The following is a 19,343-nucleotide window of genomic DNA, read 5'->3' on the forward strand; positions in this document are numbered from 1 at the left end:
ATATACACACTTAGTTCATTCTTTAGTAAAATCATCACCATCATCATCTGTAACCATTCACCATCCACTGCTGGATGAAAGCCTCTCCAACATGCATCCACTCGTCTCTGTTTTGCGCACCTCTCATCCATCTCACTCCACACATTTTCCTAATTTCGTCTGCACATCTTCCCAGCGGTCTTAATTTTACCCTTTTGCATTCTCTCGGGTACCATTCTAGCACTTCTTTTGTCCACCTTCCGTCCATTCTTCAAGCCACGTGTCCGGTCGATTGCCATTTCAATCTCTTCACTCTATCCACGATATCCACTACCCTTGTAATACGTCTTACCCACGTATTCCGTTTCCTGTCTTTCCAAGCATACAACGTTCCATACTTCTTTGAGTGCACTGGACTTTGTGTAATAACTTGTCGTTCAATTCCCAAGTTTCACATCCATACGTCATCACCGGCAAAACACATTGATCCAAGATCTTTTTCTTCAGGCTAAGTGGCATTTTTGATTTAAAAACAACATTCATTCGTTCAAATGCACTCCATCCTAATTTCATACGTCACTTTATGTATTCTTCTTTACTACCGGAAATGTCTTTTATTTGACTTAAATAATAATTATTTACTACTTCTAATATTTTATCATCCATTGAAATGCTATCTGGCATGCAATAACAATTGAACATTAGTTTGGTTTATCTACGTTAATTTTTAATCCTACTTTTAATTTTAAAAAAAATATTTAAATATTATTAATGATAAGATTTGAGTGAAATTTTCGCCGAAAATAGGTTCGAATACTTTATCGGTTTATTATTATACTGTACAATCGTGGAACTGATAGTGTTTCACATGCTAATCTTCGTACCGTTATCGCTGTATGTACTTTTTTGCAGTTATTATGTGTTTATTGGCATTATACCATCCCTTTGATGTTATATTACATACATCCATATGTATACTATCGTAGATATAAGTTTTGAGTGTTAATCACTGGTTCAATTCTGGCTATTTTGGAATCAGTTCGTCATTCACTGCTAGGAAGGAGGTTAGCTAATGATTGATTTTCAATCAGTATTGTTTGCTGTTCGCAACAGTCTTCCCAACAGCTACTTTCTGCATCCACTTGGGTACTATTCTAGCACTTGGGTACTATCCCACATTCATCTTTCGTGCATTGAAACTCGCGTGAATCTATTTTGAAGCCTTTTTCGCATTTGTAATATAAATCTTTTCACGCATTTTTTAAATGCCCTGAACTATTTTGAAATTCTCTCGTGTTTTTCTTAAGTTATACGTATTGGAAGAAAGCACATTATATGTATGTATGTATCTAAATAATCCTATCTCATTCTATGTATATATTACATCATTTGTAGTGTTTCCTCGATTTCTACCTTTCAGAGACTTAAAATCTATATATAACCTTACCCAGTTTAGATAAATTATCTTTCTACCTTCTAAATGAGTATTAATTCAAATATTCGCTTAATAGTAAAAATGTACTCAAAAATTGGTGCATGGCGATGAAGCATTTCAACTTATTTCCAAAAACACCTGCTGAAATATCAACGAGCAAAATACTAGTAGCAAACAAATTGAATTGCAATTGAAAAACAGTTAAATATAGTTTACTAGTGGTTTTACCCGGTTTCGCTCGGTATTTGTAATACGAACCGCTTAAGCATGGCTTATCTAATAATAAACATTTTATTAAATTCATTTGAATAGATTTATTTTATTTAAATTTATTTGTTTTTTTATTAAATTTAACATCATGGATTCTACGAAACAAAACTTACATATGTATGTAGATAAAGTCTCTTTCAAAATTATATATTTGATTATAAAAAAATTTATATATTTTTTTTTTTTATTTATATTTAAAAAAATCATAATGAAATATAGTCAACCGTTTTAAAATTAATATTCAGTCTAAAAAATTGAGTGTTGTGGAGTTGAGTGTTGTGGAAAGACACGTTAGATATATGTACATACATATTGTAATAAAACACAAGTACCTAATAGTAGTATCTATTGAACCACAATCTGTCTCAATTTCCGACGGAATTCGTACGGTTGAATCCATTTAGAAAAAATCTAATCTAAAACGAGAAGGTCAAAACTTAAAAAAAAAAAACAGAACGGAGTTTCGCAGCCGTGCAAAATAAAAACAGCGATGGAAAGGCGAATAACCGGTTGCCCCGATGTTGTGCTGATTTTCAATAATAATATACCAACACGAGCAGTTGACCAGGTCATTCGTTGTCAGCTCGCGATCGAGGCAGCTCAGGTGTTCCAAGACATTTGCTGTGTTGTGGTCGACATCGGAAATGACAGCCGCGAACCGGAAGTCGCCAAAAGCGCGCAAATCAGAAAGTGAGATTAGAATCAGTGACAAAATGTTATGAAGCGAGATTAAGATTCGCACGGTCTAAATATATTGAAACGTGCAGTGCAGCTGTGATTAAGCTGCTTTTTTGCTAAATATAATTGCGAATTTCACTTGTGCCAGTCTTCCTAAGCTAATAATAGACGTGTTGTGATTACAGAAGTGGATTAAATTCGATTGTTTTTGTTTTGGTACGATTGCGGCGTTTGTTGTTGCGAACGAACTGTTGGCAATAGTCGAATTTTCAATTTTTTTTTTTTATGAAATGCAATGAAATTTTGCGGTAAATTAGTTCACTTACGACGGATATTGAAGTAAAATGAATGATCAATCAAAATAGCCTCGACAAAAATTCAGGCACACGCAATATATGTACATATAATAACCCTAAAATATTTATATTGTTTTAGTACTTTTTTTTATACAGCATTTCCAAGGATTTCTTCAGTGGCAGTCAATAATTGCTATTTTTTTGTGGTACCCTACTTTTCTGTGTATATACAAATGTATGTATGTATATAGGGTAATGTAGAGAAATTTGATACTTTTAATCAAATAATATATCGCATTTAATAATTAACATCAATAGCTAGTTAATAGGTTTAAAATTTTGCAGCTCACTCTTATATGGACATATGTATGTACTTGCATTAAAATTTTTAATACTATGAAGAAAATAAAATGTTGTCGTATTTAATAAAGGCTGCCCCCATTATAATTACTTAGGTCGAATTTAAACAAATATTTTTATGTTGTATTATATATCGTGCATAAAATATGATAAGGCTCCTCTTTGTCAGAAACGTGAATAATACATTTTGATTAGATCTATTCGGTGAAAACCAAGGAAGCTAGAAATTCCGATTTAAACTGATGTAAATTGAAAATTTTCTTTCGGTCCGATTCCGAATGATGACCAAGCCGTTTTTGATGCATTTTCGGAAATGCGTACGTGCGCGCATAAACACCCCATTGACTTTTGTTACCGTCTGCAACATTTTGACAATAAAAAAATGTTATTTTCACACCAAGTACAAGGCAAATTGTAATTTGTGCTATAAATATTTAAGCTCTGGACAATAAGTGCAAATATGGAACTTCTTTGAAATGTGACGCACTATAACAATTCATCAAAAAAACGTTTTTAATGCTAGGGCCCCCTGACCAATCTGGGGCCCGAGGCGAGCGCCCTCCCCGTCCAATAACGATGAATATTCATTATTAAATACTAATATAAACCGCTTAAACATGGCTTATCTAATAGTAAACATTTTATCAAATTTATTTGAATAGTTTTATTTTATTTAAATTTATTTGAATATTCATTTGTTTTTTTATTAAATTTAACGTCACGGATTCTACCATCCAAACCTTACATACTTACATACATACGAAGTCTCTTTCGAAATTATATATTAGATTTTATGACCAGCAACACGGCTCAGTGGCTAGAGTATAAAGCTATCAATTGAGGGGTCATGAATTCATTCCCTGGCCCGGTGTTGCTTGCCAGACTTTGGATATATGTGACTCCAGGTCGATTGTTTCCCAACATAGTTTGCGAATTTATCTGATTTCATTGCGAATTTATCTGATTCAACCTATACACATTTGTTATTATTAATTGAAATTAATTTCAAATTTATAATAATAACGTTATAAATTTATATAAAGTACATATGTACATATTTGTGTCACTGTGGTAAATATAAATTTTAAAATTAAATATAAATATAGTAATACATATTTCAATTTGAAAATCATCGAGTGTTTTTGCCTCACTTATTGCAATTTGCTATTTCCATTGATGACGGTATGCTCCGTAGATTTCGTCCGTTCGAATTTTCGGTCTATTTAAACTGAGCCCAAAATAAAACCGTAAACGAAAAACTTACAAAAATAATATAATAATGTCAATTTTCCGAGTAGATAATCAAACAAATCGACCGTTAACGATGCGATGGTGACCTTTTCCAAAAAATATCCACGGAATATATGTAGTGTATGATGCGTATGTATCTCTTCAGACTGAAAACTACACATTGGAGCGATTCGTTCTTAGGATTTTTCCGGTCTCGGAAAAGCGACCGGTTCTACGGCAACTTCTTGCGAGAAAACCAGTCTTCGAAATGCAATCGTAAGAAAAATGCGGAGCCTGATTGAATAGCGAAATTTTCAATCATCAAAGCTAGATACATACAAGCTCGATAAAAAATACATTCAACGTTTTAAATATCTCAACTCACATCGAATTGAAATTTCAGGGTCATCCTATGATTTATTCAATTTTTTCAATAATATAGCACAAAAAATACATTTGAACGATGCTTATGTTTTTGTACCGTCGATCATGCGAATAAATTTCGCAATGAAAACATTCTATCGTATCAGAATTTTTGTTTGTTTTGGATTCGCTCAATATATATATTTTAAAAACATAGTGATTTTCAATGGCAAATCAGTCAACGGTACAAAAATTAGCACTCGCCGATATGGAAAGGTTAACTTTCGGCCCACAATTTACATGTATGTACAATGACTAATGATTGTGGAAACGATCGCCGGCTTTCTCCTCTCTTTGACAGTTTCAAATTGATTGTACATACTTGCATATATTGTAGGCGGATTTAAAAAAGATGACCCCGATGACCTTAACCTTGTATGTATGTATATAGTAATTATATTATAATTGACAGCACTACTACACGTAGAAATAATTAAAAAAATATATCTCATTGAGTTTAGCTACACTTAATGACGTTCATTCAAATGTTCAAACTCCACTAAAGGAACACATTTTTATTATTTAGTATTTTTTATGGTTTCTGAGAAGATATTAAATTTGAGTGATTGGAAGAATCTAAAAAAGTGTTTAATAGACTTTTGCATAATTAATCAAACAACTTAAAATAGGAATGATATTTTTATATATGTATATATTGTATTATATAAAATCAAAATACATGTTAATTTGATTTGTTGTCCATGTTACAGTAAGAGTGTAAGGCTCGAATCAGTATACTCTGACTAGTAAATGTATATATCATTAAAATCACCTAGTAAGAGTATATATACACGGGAGGGTTCGGTGATTATTCCGCAAAAAGTGATCTCGCGCACGACACTAAAATCTCGATCACGGAACATCTGGCACCCAAAAGCTCCATCAATCGGAAACTAATAGACTTTTTCATAATAAATCAAACAAATTAAAATAAGAATGATATTTTTATATATGTATATTATATCAAATCAAAATGCATGTTAATTTTATTTGTTGTCCATGTTACAGTTAGAGTGTAAAGCTCGATTCAGTATACACTGATTAGTAAATGTATGTATCATTAAAAATCACCCAGTAATTGTATACACTCCGAGGGTTTGGTGATTATTCCGCAAAAGCGATCTCGCGCACGTCGCTAAAATCTCATCACGGAACATCTGGCACCCAAAAATTCCATCAATCGAGTGCCAGATATGTCGTATTCGCGATTTTTGTGGCAACAATTGTCGTGCACGTGATCGCAATAATCCGTTTACCACATGGAAGAGTGAATGAACACGTTTACCAGTAAATTCATACTCTAGCTATCTGTATGCAGTAAATGTTTACGAAATGAATAACAAGTTGACATTCTTAACAAGTATATAGTCGGCCTATGACGGATTAAACTAAAAACTGAAAGAATCCGACATTATATCGAAGAACATTATGTTATTAATGAACAAAATAAAATGTAACCTAACCTAACCTAACCTAAAATCGTAGGTGATATGGATGTACGTAATTGTATGTAAAACTTCTACATTAGATTTAACCATATTAATTATTGTCTGTTTCGTATCAATTCAACAATAAATTAGTTATTCGAACACAACCAGTTATGTATATTCTTCATTGGATGAGCAACTTTGGTCAGCTGTCAAACCACACAAATCTCATTCGTTAGCAGATTTATTAGTGCGTAATGTATGCGTCAGTGTAGTTTGTCTAATAAGAGTACATACCTGCGGAATATAAAGTCGTAAGCTTTAGCCAAAAACCAAAACTAGTGTACACATTTACTAGTCAATGTATACAGTGGAAATTTGACTGTATTCTCTTATTGTAACATCCATATGAAAATATGGCAACCCGACATAGCCGCGCAGAACAAAAGTAAATTCCTACGTAATATATTTTATATCTAAAAGAAATTGAAATATTATATTTGAAAGTAGCGGAAGTCCAATTTTCAGTTCTAAAAACACTATTTCAGTTGTGACTATATGTATGTCCTTAATAATCATGGCATCATCATTTGATGGGTGCACCTCATGCCCGCACAGTCCTTTATTGGATGGCTACTATTTCAAGAGCCATCCGACTTATTAATGAAATCTGAATCTTTTTTTTCTTCTCTGTTATATTTTCGACCATTGTGGACCATTAGGAATTCTTTTAATGCGACAATTTTCCAAACTTTAAATAATAAATTCAGAATATAGTATAGCAATTTGCCGTTATGTGTTGGTACATACATAGGTATCATTTTGAGCAAGCTACATTATTTTATTTTTCGGTGGCCAACCACTACTCAAAGACCGGCCAATTATAGTGCTCTCTCTACCATAAAATTACACCAAATTAAATCTCAAGTCTTCTCCTTATTTTAGTCTTAATTTTAAGCTTTTATGTAGATATTTTATATGATATATGCTCCGTCCCAAGAAACCTTTACTTACATCACTCCTAATAATATTTTTCATAACTAGAATTGGGTCATTCGCGAGGATTGACACGAGTGACAGTATGCCAATATATGTACATCACTTATATAAATACTGACATGTGTCCGGATTTCACGCCCAACATAAACAAATCATCTTTTTCATATTTGAAACCAATCTAGAACTTCCTAACACTACATATTTATAATATACTAATGGTTTTACCCGGCTTCGCTCGGTATTTGTAATATAAACCGCTTAAACATGACTTATCTTATAGAAAACATTTTATTAAATTTATGTGAATAGCTTTATTTTATATAAATTTATTTGAATATTCATTCGTTTTTTTTTATTAAATTGACTGTCACGAACAAACAAACATATATACTAAGTCTCTTTCGAAATTATATGTATACCAGAATCCGGCGCCTGCGCCCTCCACCCCAAATTGATTTAAATCGAAAAGAAAATATATCGTCATAGAAACTTACCTGTTGACAAAGTTCCCAACGACAGTTACATATAAATAACATACATATATATCTTCGAATTTATATATTAGATATTGAGACTCACTACTGTCATAGTCGAACCGATCTACATAGCATGAGACTTACATAAAATATATGTACATGCTATCGCATTCACCCCCCATTCGACCCGCGATGGCCAATTACATTTCGTTTCGGTTTCGCATTCCATTTTGGTTAAGAAATACAACATTTTCCGGATGTATAGCGGTCGTTAGAATTTGACTTTTATTTTTTATTTTTAGTTTCGAGTTCGTGTTTCGTATTTTGAAATATTTACATTGATAAAATTTTCATATAAAATACGTAAGCTTTTGATATTATTAATTCATTTATGAAATACGTATATATTTCATATTATTGGAAATTTATATTTTTTAGACGGTAAAAGTAATTGTAAACATCATGGACAGCAAAGCATACAGTAATATTATTAAAGACCTTGTATTGAATTATATTGTAATAATATTATATCTTTATATATAAAAATCAATATTTGTCTGTCACATATGCGTTCCTATACCATTCAATCGATTGCGATGAAACTTACATGAGTTATGGTGTACATATGTATGTATATGCGAGCGATGGTTTATGTAAAAAAAGTAAAAAATCGCCTGAAATCGGGAATGAATGGTGATTGCAAATGTGTTCACATCGCCACCTGCGTTGTTAGGGTAAAATAAACAAACAATTGAATAATTTCAAATGTGTTCGCCGTATGCGTTTTTCCGACAAATTATCATTACTGTAATTTAATTTGATTATTAATTATTGATTTGAAACTGAAACATTTACCTATGGAAACACATCGAGAAGCACGAGCCAAAATGCTGGATAAGTCAGATTACCACGACGTTAAACCCGGAACGGGAAAACCAGGAACGGGAACGGGAATTTCATGCGTTATTGTGGCATTGCAACGCATGCCAGTTTCAGCTAGTTGTTAAATAAGAAATGATTTTAAAATATATACAAATTATTTTACGTCCTTTCAATGTTACAACGCATTGCAAGAATGCGACAGCATACTCGGCTCTCGTAAGTCGAATCAACCATAGTGATAACTAGTCTTCAGCGGTCAAGCGTGCTTTTTCCAGGAAAATAACCATAGGCCGGCGCGACCCTGCACCATTGTTCATTTTTATGGTGAACTTTTTTTTGCTCTCTAGCTTTGTAGTTTGCCCTGTTTCCTGGAAAATAGCCCCAAAACGCCCTCTTTCCTGGAAAAAGCACGCTCCACCGCCGAAGACTGGTGATAAGTAAAGATCGGACCCAGAGCGCGCCGTTTATTGTTCAATTGTTGTAAATGCATTGTTAAAGGTTCACCGATCCTTTTTTTTTTGGACTCTAGCTTTGTAAATAGAGCCAAATCGCCCCGATTCCTGGAAAAAGCACGGTCTCTATCCACGCTCTAGTGATAACTAGAGGTAGGACTGGAAGCGTGCTTTTTCCAGGAAACAGGGCGTTTTGGGTCTATTTTCCCGGATATATACTACAAAGCTAGTGTGCAAAAAAAAGGTTCATCATAAAAATGAACAATGTACGGCGAAAATAAACAAAGAACGACACGCTTCCGGTCCTACCTCTAATGATAACATATAAAAATTTTCAAATTAATGGTTACTTAGTTACTGATTAGTATGTACGTATATTTATATCCATGCATAGTTTCTTACTATTTTGCAAGTGCATTAATTAGTATGCGTTCGTCGTCCGAGACGATATAGAGAAGGCTATGAAATTTAATAATGTAGTGGTAATTTTGCTGCATAGTGCCGTTAGCTAAAATGGACCGTAAATTTGTCATCTGCACTGGGTCAGCTTTTGTTAATGCACCTCTGCACGATTGCGATACGTTCAATTTCATTGCCCTGAATAATTGAATTAACTGGTAGACCGTTTGAAATTTATTCGCAAAACGGCATCGTCGAATCAATCGTAAAGTGTGCTTGATTCAATTTTTCCATTCACATATGTATATGTACACAATTACATACATACATTACCTACCAGAGCAGTAGTAATATTTTCTATTATTATTATTATGTTCTACATATGATCATTCGTTAAAAATCAAAAAATAAAACGCTTCAATCGTCACACGGGTGATTGTTCGTACAGGCGTTACACCTACAATGCTGACCATATTGATAGACGTTACAACAACAATGCGCAGTTTTATCAGATGCACGAATGAGTGCATCTGGTTACTACAGTTTTTAAACTTCAAATTCGTCATTTTACAAATCAAATTCGTCATTTAACAAATCAAATTCGTCACGTTGCAAATCAAATTAAACAATTCATTTTATTATACATTGATTTTGATTTTTAAATGCTTTTTTATTATTACGAAATTATGTTCACATCTTATATCTTACATCTTACATCTTATATCTTATATCTATTTTAATGGCTACTGATCTACTGATCATTTTCTATTTTACAATTTAATTTAATTTGGTTAGTAATCACAGTATTATATTATTCTAATGTTAATCTAAAGCATAATAGGAAAAAGAGCTCAAAAACCTATTTACAATCATTATAAATGTTCATAATACATCTAATACATAATATTAATTAAAGACTCTCAAAAGTCGATGACCTAAAGCAGATTGTGTTTAGGTAATCTGTGTTTATACCTGAAGGGTATAGACATTTTGTTGTAATCACCGAGACTCTTCACAAGTCTGTTAGTATGGTTATTAGTGATTCTGTCATAGAATCTACTGGTTTTTTATTATACATAGAGAACTTTATAAAGAGTATTATAGAGGATTCACCAGCAAATTCCTAGCAAAAAATTTATTTTTTGAAAAAACCTCTTCAATTGGATTCATCATAGGTGAATATGGCGTTCTCTAACATTCTCTATGTATGTATTAAATATTCTCTTTTTCTCCATACATAATATTCTCTATAAAGTTCTCTATGTATAATAAAATGAATATTAAAAAAATACATCCAATTGTTTAATATGATTTGCAACATGACGAATTTGATTTGTAAAATGACGATTTTGAAGTTTAAAAATTGTATATATAGTTTATTATAATAATATAATAGCAAATGAAGTTTGATTTTTTTTAATTCTTCAATAGAAAATGTCGTTAAACGCAACGCAATAACGAACCCAGTAGGCGATGACTGATTGTGTGAATTATTTTGTATTCATTTGAGCTCGTATTCGTTCGAGTTTGAGCCGACAGTAGCCGACTCAAATTTTCCAGGGCTGTCACAAAATATTACAGCAAAATAAGTGATTACAGTTTGCAATCGTTGGTATATATTACGCGTATTTATTTATAGTGTACTAGTGGTTTTATCCGGCTTCGCTCGGTATTTGTAATATAAAAAGCTTAAACATGGCGAATCTAATAGTACTTCAATTTCGAACGCCAAACTATTCTTAAATCATCTTTGGCCCAAGCTAAGGCAAAGATACACAGAGTACGTAATTTGTTTACAAACTTTTTATTAGCTTCACTCTGTCAATTCAGTGACATTCGTGCCCGTCCAAAAATTGTGATCTGACTTCAAACCACTTCCACTCTTTAGGTCGCTTTGATGTCTTACCGACATACGAGGGTTAACTGACATTCAAGTAAGCTAATGTCTCCGACATGAAGATAGAGAGCGTCAATCATTAACGAACTCATTAAAATTTACATCGGAATATTGTGTGAGATCGAAGCGACGACAGCTCGCTTTCCATACGCCTCTTTCTACCACCCCTTTGCAACTCGTTGAAACTATGGTAAACCTAATTTTTTCACGCTCATTTTTTAGTTAAATTATACATACAACTTATTCCATATGAAAAAAAAAACTAGCGTATGAAATTCATCATACTTACTACGTGTAAAAAAGTTTCAGCCCAATCCGTGGAACGGTTTAGGAGATAATTTAATGCATAAAAAGAGACGAGACCTATGAAAGCCCAGGAAAATTAATTAATTAAATAAATTTTTAATAGATGGCGGTAAATACTCAGAAACTTGGCGCCGTCTATTTGCCTAGAGGAAACGTTAGTAGCAAACAGTATATATAGAAGTTTTTTTCTTTTCTTATTATATTCGTACGTTTTATTAGCAGTGGTTTGGCTATGACGTACATATGTATGCCGAATTGAAACGACTATTACAGTACGGCGAGCGTTATCTCAGATACACAGACAGACACACATAATAGCGATGTTATATATGTATATATGATATTTTTTAATAATAATGAAATAATATAAAAACGATTTTCATTTAAAACTTCAATAGGAAATTATTCAAATATGACTTTATAAAGAAAATATTTAAAAGTCTCAAATTTAATTAATTTTAAAACGTAGATGGTACAATTTTGCTCTCTTCCTAATTTTTTCGTTGTTGATTGAATTCAACCTGTTGCATTTGTATACATCAGTGGTTCTTAACCTTGTTGGAAGTACTGAACCCCACCAGTTTCATATGCGCATTCACCGAACCCTTCTTAATTGGCACCCGAATCATATGATTCGGATGTGTGTCATGACCTCCGCCGAACCCCTGAGACCGACTTACCGAACCCCTGGGGTTCGATCGAACCCAGGTTAAGAGCCACTGGTATACATACATACCTAGTTATCACTGCAAATATTGCAAAAATAAATTATACTCTGCAAAGAAACAAATTTTAATATGTACATGTGTACATATAAATTCATACATATGTAAATTTTGCACCATATGAAATCCCCAAAATTGAATCAAAACAGTTACCTAGATTCCATTAGCCTTTAAATAATCAAATCGGTTGCAGATACACCTGAATCGACACTGCCATTACATAGATAACATCTAATGGCCATTACCATTGTTATGGCCCATCGATGTGATAACCCTAATGTTGTATCTTGGCATAATTACGCGCATCATCCTTTATGTTTGTTTCAATACGGATTTGGAGTTGGTGGCGTTCGCCGGCTTCCATTGTTGGTTATATTCCATTGTTATAAACAAATATATAATAATAATATATAGTTTATGTGACGTTATTAATGAACAAGTTTCAACCTATGTACCCTCTTCTTTTTTATTATAATTATTAACGCACTAGTTTGTGATACGTGTAGTTTTATTGTGAATGTATTTAAATTGCACATTACAAGAACTATGAACTGTGGAAACTAACTACGATTCATAGCATGCTGATATTATGTGTGATAAATTTACAAATTATCTATTTGAATATTTTATTTTATTAGCTTATGAATACTTGCAATTATACATGATCGTTAAAATTATGCATAAAATATATTTCTTAATGATTACATATTTTTATAAGTGATTCCATGTGCAAAATACTCATTGATTTTCCGAATTTCGATCTATTGGTGTAAAATTGTGGGTTGTGATAACATTATACAGTTGTTTAGTTCCAAATTGATCCTTTTTCATTTCAAATTAAACGCTTTTTATTTCAAATTGACCCCTTTTCAATGTCAATTTGAATTGAAAAAGGTTTAATTTGAAATGACAAAGGATCAATTTAAAAAGAAAAACCTATATATGAAAACTCAAATCTAATTATTCATAATTTTTGTTTGTATATAAAACATAGATAAAGTAAAAATTATAATAATTTTGATATAAAAGAGAATATGTATATTAGTGGTGAATATTATTCTCTTTCAATTTTACAACAAACTTTCTTTGAATCTTTTTAATTTATTTATTTTATCTTAATCTCTAATAGTAAAGTAATGTAAAAAAAAAGCATATTTTGAACTTACAACTGATCTTGACAATTAGTTTGAACTATTTTTTTAAAGATTTAACATATGGAGAGTAAAATAAAAATTAATTCTTAAATATTTATTACAACACTTATATTTATCGCATATAAGTGTCTAGATATAGAATAATTGTCTATAGATATAGAATAATTGTCTATAGATAATAATAATGTTATTCTATATCTATGGTATTTTCTTAAAAAAAAAGAGCTTTATAAAAACAAGATGTCTCACTTGTGTTCATTTTGAAAGTCAAAATATAATAGAAAAATTTCAATATCACAATTCATATTTGGATCATAATGTCAAAATTTAATTCCAATATCATAATAATAATTGATTTAAATTTTTGGATTTTAGCTGATTTGTTTTTTTTTCCAAAGCTTTCACTTTTCTAACCACATATTTCACATTATCTAAAAATGCTCTTGTTAACATTTGATATTTACATGCGATATTTAAAGTGTCGTTAAGTGTTGCATAAATATTACAAGGCCAGCAAAATAATTTTCTTGTAATGAGTAAATTCAATACGTTTTTTTACGATTTTGCAACAAAATTTAGCAATTACATATCACTGTTTGCCTCACACCCATTAGTCGTCATTACTCTGCATGATTCAGACTCACAAATATGGGTTATTTATACATTACAAATTAAGCCACTATTCCCACGATTTACAATAAATCCTAACTGACTTATTATATAAAAAACGTTTTTTTTTACAGGAAAGAAAATGCTTCAAGTAAAAGAAACTAGGGGCGGTAGTTCGAATCCGAACGAGAAGAATATGAACGACTTCAAAAACAACGACGGACAGTCGGCGACCCAGAACTCAACGTGGCTCTCGTCATTATACAGCGTATTGTTCGTCATCAGCTCGGCTCTGATCGGCTTCACCGCAGCCAGAAACTCATTGACCTGGTAAATGACTCACCATAAAATCTTTACATTGCATGTTGACCGTCGTTTAGTACGTCGTTTCGTCGAACTCAATTTAGCCCACCATTTACCAATGAGTCATTAATCACACCGGCTTACATTTTCAGGCACCTGCAAAGGTTTTGGGGTGCATCAGGCGACTTTTGGCAATCGCAATGGGATAAAATAGTCGATGTCATAGGTAACTATTATACATAAATACACAATGTATGTGGTATTCTGTCAGCGTGCGGACTTTTGATCATTTCGATTGTGTTTCCAGGTGAGGATCCGTTCATGTTATGGGTGATCTATTCGACTATCTTCACGACATTGGTATATTGGTTCTTTGGCGGCATCTACACGATTTTGGATGTCACTAACAAACCAGCTTTTCTACGTAGATATAAAATACAGCCCGGCACCAACGAACCCGTCGAAGGCGCTCGTTTGAGGAGTGTAAGAATGATCACAAATTTCTTTATTTTCTAGATGTTTCAACATAATTTACTCACATGAAAGTGTGAAGTATGTTTTTCACTTTTACAAACACTTAAGAAATACATTCTTATGAATAAATCATAGACGGAGAAACACCAACGGTTGACTGTTGGCCAATTGGATTTTAAAGGTGTAGGAAACTGGTATATACTTAATACTATATTTGGTTGAATTTTTGGATAATTATAAAATAAAAACACAGAGAAGGAAACAGAAAAAAAATATATCTACATATATATAAAACACATAATTTACTAACAATTTGGGTAAAAACAGCGCTACAAACAAAATTTTCATAACAGTACATAATTTCTCATCAAAAAAGGCAATGTTTTTAGTTATATTTAGGGTTAATATTGTGCTAGGGTTAATATAGTCCATATGTGCTAAACAGTGCCGTGCAGTGACTTTAAAACAGGAGATATTGCAGCGATAGCATATTTCAAGTGAAAATATATTTTCACTGGAATAAATATATCCTCACCAATTAAGGTAGTGAAAATGTATCAAACAATGAATTTATAATGTACAACAACCCTGACAACCTAATCTTAAATGAATAAAACCAATCCTAACTTAGCCTAACCAAACCTAAGCTTTAAATAATACCAACCCTAACATGAAACTGGTTATGATTTTATTCATCAGTGTAAATATATTTTCACTGCTGTTATAATTTCATTTTGACATGAACAAAAAAATATATTTTAAATTATAATAATCTGTCTTGAAGTGATGAGTATAATTTTTCATTTTTATGCTAACATAAATATCCTAAGTAGCCTATCTTTCTTAATAACATCTTATTTGTCTTCAAAACTTAATCTTCTGAATGATTTGTCGAACAATCGAACAAGAATGCAACATTCCAAGGCCTCGTTATTTGTTTCCGCACTACGCACTGATTTGTTTTGAGAGAATCGTTTCGTAAGCTAAATCCCTTGCTATATTTGCATACAAGAAGCTCTTTGTAAATATGTATGTGTTATTTTAACAAAAAAAAATGTTCAGAATGATATTTGATAGACACAAATCAGAATATTCTTAGTGAAAATTCCATAAATGCTTATAGAGACGAGTAAATTAAAAAATGCTTTGTATTCAACAGAACGTCTATACATAACCAATAGCCAATACCACAAAGGGAACAGAATTGAAACGGCGAGTCCGTGAAAGCGAACGACGCGGCAGACCATACCATAACAATCCACTACCTTAAAGTAGGGCCGATTCTGGTTTCTGAACTTTGCCAATCCAAGTGAACAATATCAATATGGACTTTGATTTGAATTTATTGTAATTGAATTGCTGATATTTTTAATATTTTAATTTCCCTCAAGTCTAACGACGGCACGCCACCGGTGTTAAATAATATACAGATTTAATATGTATATTTAAAACATTCAAATTGTTATTGATCTATCGATATAGAATACATATATTGAAAGTGTGTTTATTGTATGATTATATGTATATTGAAAATATATTGTATCTAATTTAAGGTTATCATGGTTGTGCTTATGAATCAAATCGTCGTCGGACTCCCATTCGGAGCATTCCTATACTATCTGATGAGCTGGAGAGGTTTCCCTCCGGTGCGAGAGTTGCCCACCTTCCATTGGGTCCTCTTGGAGCTCGCCATATTCATTCTAGCCGAAGAAATTGGATTCTACTACTCGCACAGGTATCCCATCATGCGAATCTTCAACAACGAATACCATCGAATTCGTCGCATATAATTGTATACGTTTCTCAGGTTACTCCACAACAAGTACCTTTACAAATACATCCACAAGAAGCACCACGAATGGACGTCCCCGATCGCCGTCACGTCAATCTACTGCCATCCGATCGAACACATCTTCTCTAATGTACTTCCTCCGATAGTCGGCGTTGGGATAATGGGCAGTCACATCGCAACAGCCTGGCTCTGGTTCTCCCTGGTGATACTGTCAACGTTGAACTCGCACTCTGGATACCACTTACCGTTCTTCCCTAGCCCTGAAGCTCACGATTTCCACCATCTGAAGTAATTTGCTTTAATTCCAACACGTTTTTGTTGAATCCAATTGAATAATGTTTGATATGAATGTCTTATTTGCTAGATTCAATCAATGCTTTGGAGTTCTGGGAGTGTTGGACAAGTTCCACGGCACCGATTCTCTATTCCGTTCGACGAAAGCCTTCAGCAGACACATCATGATGTTGAGCTTTTCACCACCTAGAGAAGCGTTCCCGGATAGCGACAAAGTGCTTTGTCAGAAAAAGGAGTGAATAATCCTAAACGAAAAAACTATTCACCGCAATTAACTTTTTTAACTGTATAATAATAAATAAATCAAAGGAATAAGTATTGTCTGATTATTAAAAAAAAAAAAAAATACACTATCCAGCAAAGTTAATATTATGTATAACATTTTCTAATGATATAATAATACTTACAATTAGTCAAGAGTAAGCTTTTCGTGTGTTTTTTAAATATCTATCTACATGTTTTGAAGAATGTATATATTCATCATATAAACAGCTAAAGATTAATGTTTCAACTATGTACGTACATGCGTCAACATCTTGTTATTCAATTATAGAATTAATTATTTTTTAATGTTTATCGTATAATATTCAACATTTAATCTTTAGCTATATGAATATTACACGATAATGGATACGTATTTTTTTTTTTGTTTTTTGTCGAAAAATTGTCTTTGACGCACTGTATAATTTTATTTATAATAATAAACCTAAAACAACACCATCGCTATATATAAAAACCCACGACGTTTCATAATAATTAACGATATCACAGATCAGCGATTCGCATTTGACCTCAAAAGCAAAAGCAATCTTTTTGAACAATGATCTAAACGTCGAGTAAATATTGATTAATTTACCATCCGAAAACTAGCACATTGCACTTAATATATGTATGTATTTTATAAATGTGAATGTACGACGTCAATCGGGCACCTTTTCGTGTGTTAAATAAAATATAAAACGATATATTTTGATAAATTGAATTTAAACTATAAATAATAATTAATTGTGCTCTCAACAATCGGAACGCTAAATAGATACGGACACTTTGTGATAGTAGATTTAAGCTTAGCGACTAATCATGTGAACTATCGGTTAAGGATTTGGTGTACTATGTTGCTTTCTCTTAAAGGACCAAGGTGTAGTGATATATGTATGTAGTAGCGTATTTGAAGGCGAGTTGGATTTTTTTATTTTAATATATATGTATGTATAATATTTAGATTATGAAAGTGTAGTTTGATTGCTTCAAACGACTCATTTTAAAAGCACATAGATTGCGTAATGACGATTTGATATTTTTTTTATGTACTCTGGTAAACGACGTTTATAATTTTTCTATATTTTATTCAATGGTGTAAAAAGTTTTGTGTATAGATTGTAGTCTTGCATCCAAATATTATATTTCTTGTGAAGATAAATATGTATAAATAAAAATAAATTTGTAATTAATATGTCGTTTACTTCTATCATGATATACGATGCGGTGCAAACGATCGACAAGCGCCAGACAGACTGAAGCACAGATTAACGACACGTATAGCTTATGCGTGCGCACTGCTCGCACTTACACTAAGCGAAATATACCCGAAGTCCCGACATACACCTACCCTGTATACGTTCTGTGCTTCTGATACTTTAGTTCCGAATTTTGCCTTATTAAACTCGCCAGAAAGATCCAACTCAATTTTAATAATTGCATCTGTGCACATCGAAAGGTTACTCGTCATCTGATGTGCAATCTATCATTCGTGAAGTCGAGAATTGCGTTTAAAGCAGCCATCCAGTTAATCTGTGGTTCAGTCTGTCTGGCGCTTGTCGATCGTTTGCACCAAACCCAATAATATACTAGTGGTGTCGATACAACGTAGAAATGTCGATACAAACAATACCATCCAAAACTTACATACATACATTAAATAAGGTCTTTTTCGAAATTATATATTAGATTATGACGTGACCCATATAAAATTATACTCTGCTTGACGTCGCTCGGCCTGACAGCCCCCCCCCCCCTTCCCCGCGTCTCTTCGATTGGCTGTCTCACTTGACTCTGATTAGCTGTCTCCACGCGTCCGCCACAAACATATCCACACACATCGCGTCCGTTTTTATATATATTACTAGCTGAACCCGGCATACGTTGCAATGCCACAATAACGCATGAAATTCCCGTTCCCATTTGTCGGAAAAACGCAGACAGTGAACACGTTGGTCGCGACGCTAAAACATTTGTAATTATTTCGTCGCAATGACATTCGTTCCCGTTTTTCCCGTTTTCGTTCTCGTTTTTGGGCAATTTTTTTCACAGTAATCTTCCCGAACATGCATACAACAAATCCAGAAAGTTCCATTAAAATCCGTTCAGTGGTTTAGGAGCCTATTCGAGACACACACAGACATTCATTTTTATATATATGTATGTAGATAGATTATTATATACTTGTTTTACCCGGCTTCGCTCAGTTTTTGTAATATAAACAG

The 19,343-nt window shown here is 32.7% G+C and overlaps 1 protein-coding gene across 7 annotated transcripts in view; it reads left to right on the forward strand.

Annotated features, from left to right (window-relative positions):
- The window catches only part of LOC143915698 (fatty acid hydroxylase domain-containing protein 2), a 48,060-nt gene extending 29,750 nt beyond the window's left edge, over window positions 1–18,310 (forward strand). For 4 of the 7 annotated variants that reach the window (XM_077436447.1, XM_077436452.1, XM_077436450.1 and 1 more), the window contains 6 exons: window positions 14,132–14,327; window positions 14,453–14,526; window positions 14,608–14,783; window positions 16,328–16,509; window positions 16,582–16,854; window positions 16,931–18,309. In XM_077436447.1, the coding sequence (XP_077292573.1) occupies window positions 14,132–14,327; window positions 14,453–14,526; window positions 14,608–14,783; window positions 16,328–16,509; window positions 16,582–16,854; window positions 16,931–17,099 (1,070 nt within the window). In that variant the 3' untranslated portion in view covers window positions 17,100–18,309. Of the gene's footprint in view, window positions 1–2,109; window positions 2,375–12,513; window positions 12,604–14,131; window positions 14,328–14,452; window positions 14,527–14,607; window positions 14,784–16,327; window positions 16,510–16,581; window positions 16,855–16,930 lie in introns of those variants that run through there. The other 3 variants (XM_077436446.1, XM_077436448.1, XM_077436449.1) reach the window with 3 other exon arrangements.
- The last annotated feature ends 1,033 nt before the right edge of the window (window positions 18,311–19,343 follow it).

This window comes from Arctopsyche grandis, chromosome 8, assembly GCF_051622035.1.
Source record: "Arctopsyche grandis isolate Sample6627 chromosome 8, ASM5162203v2, whole genome shotgun sequence".
Lineage (NCBI taxonomy): Eukaryota > Metazoa > Arthropoda > Insecta > Trichoptera > Hydropsychidae > Arctopsyche > Arctopsyche grandis.